Below are 11,654 nucleotides of genomic sequence, written 5' to 3' on the forward strand. Positions count from 1 at the left end.
TGTCTTCACCCAATAACTGTATTAAAGTAATATCCCACCCTAGGCTTATCAGAAAATTGCAGTGTGAATCCGGAACCGACCAGGAACTCATTTTATTGTTGTTTGAATGCCGCATTGAGAAAACCACGCGCACGAAGGACTCCCGGTGTGGTGGAACGGACAGAAAGAGCGATATCAGCAATATCAGCGTGTAGCCACAATGGATCATCAGTCGTGGCAACACGCCGACAGCACCACGGTGACAAACCACCACCGCCTGGGCTCTCTTTTGCTAATTGATGGAGTATAAGTTTAGTAAGGTGCATGAAGCCAAAATAACTTCACACTAGCGTATCTGCCATTTGCATCTTGGCTTTCCACGCTTCGGTGACTCCGCCTCACCGTGGCTGCATATGGGTATGTGTCTGACTGGCACGCTTGTAGAAAATGTAAGGCCAGCAAAGTTCTATAGAAGCGTTGCCAAAGCAATATCAAGTAATGACGAATCGAAATAAACCACCGTTTCTACCTGGAATGGCAAAACAAAAGTACCGGAAGTGCTTCATTGCAACGGGTTAACTGAGAGTCGACGATACTAGCGCATATTTGAGATCGCATTTCCTGCTTTAAGTAAGGCAGCCGCTAGTGATACGCTATTTTTCGAGGTAAGCCAACTGCACAAGCGTTATTTTTAAAAATGCTCAGTTTGGGAGCAAGCAAGGCTGTTACCAGTACGTACAGAATGACAGACAGCATATAGAGGAACGCTGGGATTTGAGAATTTTTCCTGTGGGCGTCCGTGACAGCGAAGAACGGTGCATCGGGAGCTGCCGCGCAGCTCTGGCGGCAGTGGTGCGAATCCTGTGCATCTTTTTTTGTCTTACTTATTTCATTTTTAATTTCCCTGTCAAACATCCTGCATTCGCCCCTCATTTTTGTTCGGTGTGGTATTTTGTAACAAAACCTTCACTGCTAGGAAATTCTTTCATGCAAATAGTGCCAAACCAGTAAATTAGTTAGAATGAACATTATCGGGGAATGCTTAAACACAAGCCGAAATCAGATTCTTCACCATCTGGCCACTAGCTATATATATTTATTTACCAAATGCGCGAGCCGAATGCAGCCAACCATTTTGTACAGTACGTCACAAGAAAATGCCGCGGTGGCCGTGCGAAGTCTGCTTTCACCGCGTTATAGAGTCCGAGGTATAACCTCTTTGCAAACTGTGCCTGCCATCCTGGACCTGCTTTTGAGCAACTATTCATTGCCTGTACATACGACCTGCCTTCCATTTACGGTATAGATATTAAAATATAACGTAGGGATATGCTACAGCTGATTGGAGTCGTATTCAGTTTATTTTACTAATTTTTTTAGCTGCTGGAAACTTACATTCACACTGTCAAGCGTTAGTCGGGGGAACCTAGAAGGTGTTTATCTTTCACCGTTTGCCCTTGCTGAATGTACGTATTAAAGCCCAGAATGCGTAAACTTTCATGAATGAGAGCGCGCGCACACGACCATACACGCACGCACACACGCACGCACACACATGCACACACGCGCACGCACACACTTAGTCTGGAATCTTACACGCCGCGCGCACACACCTCTCACACACACTATGTGTGCGTGCCCACAGCTGCGTGCGTGTACATAGGTAGGCATTCCTTTCAATACACTAAAGGGAGTAAAGAGTGTATATCCTCGGCATGGACTATGGGAAGCAGGAATACATAGATTACTTCTGCATTCTTCCAGTCTAAAGGAAGTATAATGCCATCGAATCATTTGGCGCTTTCAGTGTGTTTGCGTTTTAGCGGCAATAATGTAGACTGATTTGACATCATTTTACTTCCTACAGACTGGAGGAAAACAGGTGCGCATTCCTGTTTTCCCTGAACTGACTGCAGGAAGTACAGAGTCTATAGCATTTGTATGGACTGTGGGAAACAGGGCTTAGGAATGCGTAAATTGCCATTGTTCGTCCCTCAGCCGGTACTAAGTAACATGTCAAATCAGCCTATGTGATTGCTTCAAAACACACAAACTGCATATATATATATGCCCCTTTATGCACTAAGCGGACATCAGTACATAGGCTCTGAAACGCTTAAATAATCAGAACTTGTGCCCATTCTTACTACACACACGCGGTGGTCCCGAGTTCAGTTTGCTTTTAGCCGCAATTTTTTAAGCCAATTCGCCAATAATTTACTTCCTATAGACAGGAAAAAAAACTGAAGTAATTTGTGCATTCTTTTTTTATTTTTGTTTCGTTTAGTCAATTCAGAGAAAAAGTCAACAGAAGGGAAATTCAAGCAACATAATGAAAACACTAAACAAAAGTTATAATATGAAGATCGGGCACAAGAAACCAGGAAACCATCACGAAATGAAATCACCACGTAACATATTGGCCATGTGTCCTCATCGTGCACTGACGGGAGACAGGAATTCCGAAGTGTTCACAGCGTCATAGGGAACAAAGTAATTATGACAAGTAATTAAAGCATCGCATGATGGTAGAGTCGTTGTGTTGCCAAAACACATGAAGGCCGTTCCCTTCAGTCCGAGCGAACTCAGGGCAGATACCACATCCTGACACAGATAACAGATTGTTTACCTTGCAATGATTATATCTTAGCGATAATTCCGATTTTACAAATCCAAAATTGTTTAATTACTTGTGAGAAGACAATAAAAGTAGGACTAATAATAGTCTTATGTTGCCTATTGCGCTTTTTTCAAAGATGTGTGCATTAGATCGAAAGGCGGCAGAGCCATCACAACAGAGTTGGAATTGCCACCAAGCCTATTTTGTATGCAGAAGATAAGAAAAGCCCTTGGGAATAGAGCCATGTACAGCCTTACTGAACAAAGAAAAGCAACCAAAACTATGAATGCTGCGCCCTAAACACCAATTTCACAACAGGTTTTTCCCGACCAATTCAGTTTTATCCGCTATGCCGAAGTGGACAGTTTAAAGAAAGATTTTGTTTCAGCGGTGATGCAAATATTACCAGCACAGCTGCTTAAGCTCTTGCGTTGCACATTCAATGAACAAAAAAAAAAAAATAAAAGGAAAAGGTCGAGCGCACGTGATCGTACGTCTATTGAAGTTCCTTGTAACATGGCACGCACCAGCGTGGGGATTGGTCCGGATTGGGACGTCAGGTGGGGTAATGCGCCCGATACACACAACATAAAATTCTAAACTTTAGCATCCGAATGACGAAACAACATGTATTCACAAGCGAGAATTTGTTGCTCCGTCTATAAGCAGAAACGCGCGCCCCACCTGTCGTCTGCTCCAGGCATCACATGCGGAATTAAAACGCCGAGACTTCACTAGGTGGTACTGCCGCCGAGCGGATCTCTCTGTTTAAAATGGGACTGGCTTGGCCTGCTTCGCGGTCTGGGCTTACTATTCTTTCCTGTGGTTCTTTCACGTGCACTTTCGCTTTTAAAGAAGCTCCGTCAACAAGGAAACGCCTCTCTATTGTGACATTTGCCGTCGGCAGAACTGTCTATGCCGCTGCCGCTGACATGGTGGATGGGGCGACCAAACAAGATTCGGACGCCCGAAGAAGAGGCGCGTACTTACCACTGGTGCCGGTCGTCGTACAGAAGGGCGCGCGGTTCTCGGCGGTTCTCACCAAGACCAAAGACGCTGGAGCCTGAGGAACTCGCGCTGATCCCGAGTCGTTTCGTCAACTCCGAGGAAGCGCGCTACCCGACTGGATCCCAGTGCCGTGCGACTGTTCCACTCCAACGAGACGGTTAAAAAGTAAAACTTCAAGCTGGACAAGAACGATGTCTGAAACAATGCAGACAAGGAGTTCAGGGGATGGCAAACAGAAGAATACCGACTTCGCATGACTTCGCCGGTCTCGAATGTGACTAGCACGGAACTGGGAAACCAACCATCCAAGCTGCTGCTGTTTGTGGGAAGACCCTACGTATTTGCGATGCTTCTCAGTGAATCATACGTAGGGTTGTTAGTGTTCGGTTAAAACCCGATTGTACCCAATTTTTACCCTAGAAATATGTTTCAGGAGAATCGGGTTAAACCCTATTTCTCCTCTAATAATTTTTTTTTCAAAGTAGCCATCTGAAAATCGTGCGCAGAAGTTCCGCCGTACTCAACCAGTTCTTGCTGAAAGCAAGCCCCACAAACAAAGCTTTTGAACTGATTTAGTATTGGCATGGCTCTCTCGCGCTCTACTCCAGTCTGGAAAATGCTGCACTGACAGTGCTGTGCCTAGCTAATAGAAGCCGTGATGTCGAGACAACTTTCTCTCAGCTGCGATACGTTCAACGATGGAGCAGGTCTCGAATGGAGACCGATAGCATGCAGACTAAATGTATGTAAATAATGCTGTGTAAAAAATCATTGACCAGCTTTTCGTGAATAAAACGTTTCATTTCTTAGAAGTTATCAATTCTCTTTACTGTCATCTTGATTGACCCATTTCCAAACAAACGCCGAGTCTCGGAGAGTATTTGCTAGAAAACCCTGATGTTTGCCCCCATTATGCGCCTGAAACAAGCAAAAATTTCAACCTGTTAGAATAAAGAACATCATGTTAACTTTTGATTCAATAAACTGAGTGTATTACTTAGTACTTTTCTTGACTTAACCCGAAAAAACCAGAACTTTGGAAGGGCATTAAAAAAACCAATTTCTTCCCGAGGATCGGCTTGAAAAAACGTGACCCTATTTTTACCCCCTGATTTCTGAAAAAATATGATATCCGAAAATGAGCAATCCTAATTACATGGCGCTCGTCGAGTTTAGCTCAGTGAGACAGACATCATGCTTGCAGGGTTGTGCGGGCTGGCTTAGATTTTTTTTTCAGAAAGCCCGTGGTGTGCTTGTTTCTTTCTCTAGACAAAGAAATGCTATATTTTCATGCATTCAGACCGCAGCCGAAAGGATGAAAGCGCGGAAACTAGAAATGGTAGCTCAGTGGCGAAAGCGCCGTGTTTCACAGCCCAGGTACACGAGTTCGATACCGGAGGTGGAGGCTGCTTTTCTGGTGTAGGCGAAAAGCGAAAAAGCCCGCCAGTACTAATTTCGGCGCACGCTTTGAAGAACCCCAGGTTACAAAATTAAACCGCAGCCATCAACAACCGCGAACATCATGGCCCTGGAGTGGGCTAAACTCCATAATCTTATAAAAGAGAAGTGAACCACAGGATGGCTTGGTTTCGTTTTCGGTGTTTTCGGTATGTCGCACATTTCCCGTGAAGGTAGTCCTGGCAGCTCAGTTTTTCTTAGTAGAAAAATTATTTTTGAGAACGAGACAAGTTAGGAGGAGCCAATTTTTTATGGCCAGAAATTCGAATAGCATACTAGTGGCCGCAGTACGTGTAATCCGAAGGCCCGTAACATTTATGGAAAGAGTGGGAATTTACCCAAGCTGGCTGTAGCGAGTACAAGAAAACATGACGAATACATGACGAAAATGTGACAGCATGAAGCTTCGTGCACTTAAATCAGTATCGTGTTGATGCGGAAGTCATTTAATGCTCAACCAAATTGTTGTTATAACTTTCTCAAGAAAAGCATCACGGAAGTAACATTTTTGTAAATGCATGGTTGAGAGCAAGGGATCCTCTACGATGGTAAAAAAGCGCGTGATTCTTTAACCCTACTGAGCTGTCGAAGTTGGAAAAAGTAGATATGTTGTGAAAGCCCCGAAAAGATTTTTGCATCATTTATAAACATCACATTGTGGCACCTTGAGTTCGTTTGACGGAAGCAGGAGCTATCATTGGCACCAGTAGAATTTCGTTACGGTGAAACAGAATAAATATTTTGAAGCAACTTATCTACTCGCCCTCCACCTTTCCGCAGACCGAAACCATGTCGTCTTTGAAGGCAGCCAACATTTCGCACATTGTGACGACACTGGCATCGTTCACGATGATCGTGGGCCACTTCCGCCTGAAGCAGAACTTCACGGCTCCAGTTTCATTGTGGACAGCCCTTTCGTGGACCATGACTGGCTTCCAGAGAGTATGTCACCCTTGTGCATTGCTAAAGTTGCGACCGCAGGTCGTCAGAGTGTTTTACGGGTGTATGCACACAGGAAGTTCTAGGGTATTGGGTGCCAACGTAGGAAGAAAGACATGCTGCAGAAATTCAGAGAATTGTCTGCTAATATGTAACATTCTTATACCGCTATTCTTGAGTGGGAGTTCTTTCGTTTTACTAATTCCTGTCCAACCAATTATCCCTATTTACGATATTAAAACGATTACATTTGGAACTTTCGCGAAATCTGCATTATTGTGGAAATGCGGGGCGTTACTCGGTTCGCCCTTTCCCGTATTTATTAAATATATTTCTTTTTTTAGGGCTTCAGAATTGTTTTCGACCTTTTATCTAACTTACGTAATATAACGATTACAGGTAGAGCTTTCGCCAACTCCGCATTTTGTAAAAATGCAGTGTGTTATGCAATTTCATAATTTATGTATTTTTTGTAATTTTGTTTGTGATTTCTTCAAAATTTTCTTCGACCAATTGTCTCGATTTACGCTATTATAACAATTACAGGTAGAACTTTCGTGAAATCTGCATTATTGTGGAAATGCAGGCCGTTACATGGTTCGCCCTTTTCTGTAATATTTGCATTCTTTTCCTATTTGTTTAGTCCTTGAAAATTTCGTTCTATCACTTACCTCCATTTAGGCTATTATAACGATTACAGGTGAAATTTCGCCGCGTCTGTATTATTGGGGAAATTCAGGGCGTTACACCGGGTGCCATTCCCCGTAATTTTCTTATATTTTTCTCATTTTTATTTTTCAAAATATTGCGCGACCAATTATCTTCATTATGCTAATAAAACGATTCAGGAGGAACTTTTGCTAAATCTTTTTTATTGAAGAAATGCAGGGCGCTGCGCGGTCCGTTTTTTCCCGTAATATTGTGATATTTTTCCTATTTATTTGGTTTTTGAAACTCTCGTTCTGCAATTTATCTTGAACCTTTCGCCAAATATGCGTTTTTGTTAAATGCCATACGTTACACGGGCTGCCATTTCCCATAGTTTTTTAATATTTTCTTATACTTTAGTTTTTCAAAATTTTAATCGACAAATTATCTTCATTTAACCTATTATAACGATTACAAGCGGAACTTTTGCGAAATCTTTATTGTTCTACAAATGAAGAGCGCCATACGGTTCGTCACTTTGCACAAGTTCTTCTATTTTTGGTTCTTTTTTAGTTTTTGAAAATTTCGTTTGACCAATTATCTCCATTTAGGCCATTATAGCGATTACAAGCGCAACTTTTACGAAAGCTGAATTATTGTGGAAATGCACGGCGTTACACTTTCCGTCGTTTTCGGTATTTTTTGTTACTTTTGTAGTTCTTTTTTAAATTTCGTGCGACCCGTTATCTCTATTTACGCTGGTATAGCGATTGCAGTTGAAACTTCTGCGATATCTGCACTTTTGTGGAAACACAGGGTGTTACATGGTCCTGGCTGGGGGGGTGCTCTCCAAAAAATGCTACGCAATAATATCACCCCCCATAGCACACCATTGAAAGCAGGATTATAGATTTGACGCGTAGAGATAGAAAAGGGCAGTTTTAGGCTAGTGAAAAAACACGGGTAATATCATCTCTGTAATTAGGAGACAAGAAAGGTAGTTGGGGTGGGCATACCATGCGCCGTATTGGCAACGGGTAGATATCCCACACAGCATGGGTGCCAAAAAAGGGGCGCATATGAGTTCTACAAAACGACGGAAAACCGGTTAGCGTGACGGGACTAGAAATATTACGCAGGGAGGGGGGGGGGGGGGGACGGAGTAAAGAATTGATTCGGATGGGACAGGATCGCCGGTGAGATGTTTAGATGACGGGCAACCTTTCTTAAAATGCTGCTGCTGATCATACTCGCCACAACGAGGAAATTTTGCTAAGCTCGTCCAGGTTTTTTCAGTATGTAAGCTCATCCAGCATCTCGTTCGATGTTCCGTGGCATCTCAAAGAGAATACCACATGTACAGGTCTTGTAACCAGCTTTTCATCGGCCGCGGCGCGTGCAGGCTTTTCTGTGTGTGTGGCTCGCCGCAGTCACGCGCAGCTTCAGTAGTCAAAGCCGCGGCCGTAGATCTAAGAGAGAACTTTCATTTGTCTTTGCCGCTAACTGCAGACGTGCAAGAAGGACACCAGCCTCGACGTGATGGGAAGCGGGCCACTCAGGTACCTTGGAATTAAAGGAACGGAGGTCCTCTGTTTTGAAGACAGCTCCACAATGATACAGAAGGCAAGTGTGCTTAAGTAATATGCCCTATATACAAAAATTGGGGAGAGAGGGATGGTAGAGCAAAAGAGAAATAACAGTGATTATGAATGCATGTGCCCTACAGTCAAGTGAAATATCACAAAAGGAGTTTGCGCGATAAAGGGAAAACTCTGCCAGGCAGGCTTCTGTCCCTAGACAGTGCAAGCAGTGGCCCCAGTTTTTTGTGAGGTAATGAAAAAAAGGAATAAATTCACAGCTTTAAACGTATTATGTTTTTTGTGATATGGCCGGTATACCCAAACCATCTGGTAAGGAAGAAAATTTTAAGGACTCTGGGCTGTTTGTGTCGTTTTCAACGCAGTTTCGCTCGCAAAGTGAGAAATTGTAGGTTCAGTAAACTTTAATGCGACCATGTGGGTTTCATCGGTCAGATTGGAAGGAAGGCTTCAAACGTAGCATTGTGGGCATGTTGGTAACTTAATACTTGAGTACTATTGCGCTAAACAAGCCGGTCGTGAGAGGGATGGGGACTGACAGCGCTCCCACTCTCCCTCAGGTCCGCGCTTTTTTAGCAAGGGTAATGAATCTACCAACATGCATAACGTGCATTCAACGAAATAAAATAGTCAATGGCCTGGTTGGTATACTCAGTGGTCTGGTGAGAACGCAGGAGGAACTTGTGATTTAATGCAGAATGTTCTCCCAATTTCGTAGGCAAGACGCATTAACTTCGACTACAAGATCCAGAGCTGGGCCATCTTCGACATAGAATTTGAGGACTACCGCAACGCGTGCGGAGAAGGAGCCTTCCACAGGATCGCCGCACTCCGGCGCCTACAGGAACAATTCCTCTGAGGAGCTTCTGGCTCTCTCACGACCAGTATTTTCGATGTTATTAACGTCTCTAATGATAATTTCAATTGACTTGTAGAGAAATATGTACACTAAAGACATTACAAATTATTGATTGCGCGATCAAGTAGCCGATTGTTATAGTCTACCGATTCAATGGAGTGGAATAAATGTGCGCGTAGAGTGCAGATTATCTGCTGCAGAACATCTCCTGTATGTTAATAAATATGACTGCAATATCGGTCTGGTGAGTTTAATTCAGGGCAAAGCTGAAAGAGTGTGGGGTCGTTTTTCTGTTTTTGTTTTTCGCACAAATGGTTCTACTAATTAGGAAGGTGGGAAGTAGGGAGATTGGAAAAAGACTGGACAAAATGAGTGTAGAGAGTGAGAGTTCTAAAGGGAGAAAAAAATTAAACTTTTATAATGGTTAAGGTCTTCAGTGAAAACTCCGCAGGTGCGACCGTGCGTCTTCACCTATTCTGCTAGTAATAGCTGCGCGCCGACACGGCACAGAGCCTGGCCAGCTCTTCTCCCACGCTGTCATGAGGGACAAATCATTAAAGGGACACTGAGGTCCATCTACAAGTTGCTGTGGATGGATAGACAAGCTCACTGAGAACAGGAATATACTACTTTTATGTTTAGCTGTTTTTAAAAGAGGGTAGAAAAAAGCGAGACGTTAGGACACGTGCCGACGCCACTGGTTATACCGAGCAACTTGTACCGGAAGTGGCTATAACGTCTGATGTGCGCAACGTCTTTCCTGGCTGCCGCTGGGTAGCGCTACTCGTACATACGTGGGGCACCGGTACCGCTTTTCGTGCAAACGTGCGAGCGAAGCAAGCACGAGTTTTAGGTTCGCCGCCAACATTCGCAGGACCTCAGAAAGACTATGTTTTTCAACAAAGCATCGATACTGATCATGGGCCAGATGAACGTTTTGCTTAGTGTTGCTGAGCTGCAAAGGACCCGGTAGTTCGGGAAAGAACGATTGATTTGACCGACACTGGCCAAAGCACTCGGTACGTGGTAACATTGTATTCAGTTGCTTCTAAACCGCTATACATTGTCGTTTCCTCGTTTGCTTCCAGTTTATCGCGATGGAAACAGCGGCGGCAGTCGCTGCTTGCGTCAGGTTTGATCTGCATTGGATAAGCGGTTTCTCAACAATTAAAGCATCTTTCGGCACCGAATAAACTCTGAAATGGCTATTTGAAGGTCAGGTTTTCGTTTTAAACCAACGTGCGGTTCCCTTAATATCGACGTAGTACCTGGGCTCTATAGGCGCCTTGAATAAAAAGCGCTTTGGCTTCGCGGCACAGTGTGTCCCGCACGCTCTTTTTCGATTAAGCCACACCAATCTGACAGCACGAGCCTCAGTCACGAAACAACGCAGTTGGAACGGGCTCCATAAGCCCAAAGTAGCGGACTTCAAACTAACGTTACAGCCCCACCACCCCTCCTACCGCCGTCATCCTCGTCATCACCATCATCATCATTGTCTATGCGTGGTAGAGGCTTGCAGGATACACATACAACAGCTAGTACCTGCGCTGTCTTTGCCCCGCATTTTGTCGTCTTACTATTCACCTCCACGTAAGACCTCTCTACCTTTACCAATCTTCCTCCGTCTCCATCCCTTGCGAAATTTTGCAACATTCCTCTCAGTCTTCTCGGTCCTGTGACCACTATTAGGTTTGAGCACTTCAAAGTACCCGAAAGGGATTTGATTTGAGGACGATTGCAAATTTCGCTGCTTCTGCTTCCACTCTTTTCACCTGTGGCGCTCTGGGGTGGACGAAAAAATCTCGTTTCAACTGAGTTCAAGTTTGCGCTGCTGAACATGTTGTACGAAACGACTCAAGAGGAGTCGATTTTTTATTATGACGGAAGCCGACTCCAGACACCGGCTTTATTGCTCGAACTCGCAGTGTAGAAGTCCACGTGCTATACAACTCCTCGTGGAATATAGAATACCTCCTGAAGGAACCGTTTTTTTCATCCCCACGTCGAATACGAGCTATTTCGCTGAATGGGCCATTCATGGCTTTTGCCTTAAAATGGTAAGGGCGATTCCGTCCATCAGGATCGCACGTATTTCACATGTATTTCACGTATTGCACGTATTTCCCATGTCCCAATCTACTACTGGGTTTGTATTTCACCAACCTGGCCGCCTAGTTTCCAACGTGCGCCCCTTTTTCGCATCGTAATAGAAGAGTTGTAGAACTAATATCACCGTGTTGGTGAACTTAGCCGACCTAAAATATACGAACTATTGTTATTTTTAAAAAATCCGCACTCTGAACTTAAGAAAACATATTGCAAAAACGAAATGGCTGGTCTGGGGAAAAATCAGCATCACTGAGGCTCGAACTCTACTCGTTACTGTGAAAACTCTTGACTGTACCCCCAAGCCACGGAGGCAGAACAACGCGACCATATAAGCAGATCAAGAAAATAAAAGTGTTCTAAGCGAAACAATATATGGCGCTGGTGGGGTTGCGTCAAGATTGCCAGCTTTGTCAAGCAGAACTCCAGGATTTGT

General features: G+C 44.1%; 1 protein-coding gene across 1 annotated transcript; it reads left to right on the plus strand.

The window, feature by feature from the left end:
• Positions 1–5,854: 5,854 nt before the first annotated feature.
• On the plus strand, positions 5,855–9,109 carry LOC144179946 (uncharacterized). The gene is made up of 3 exons (XM_077708362.1): positions 5,855–6,007; positions 8,162–8,275; positions 8,969–9,109. Exons 1-3 carry the CDS (start codon positions 5,855–5,857, stop codon positions 9,107–9,109), a joined length of 408 nt encoding a protein of 135 aa, XP_077564488.1.
• The last annotated feature ends 2,545 nt before the right edge of the window (positions 9,110–11,654 follow it).

This window comes from Haemaphysalis longicornis, unplaced genomic scaffold (assembly GCF_048455015.1).
Source record: "Haemaphysalis longicornis isolate Haplotype H1 unplaced genomic scaffold, Haemaphysalis longicornis Haplotype H1 scaffold_4, whole genome shotgun sequence".
NCBI lineage: Eukaryota > Metazoa > Arthropoda > Arachnida > Ixodida > Ixodidae > Haemaphysalis > Haemaphysalis longicornis.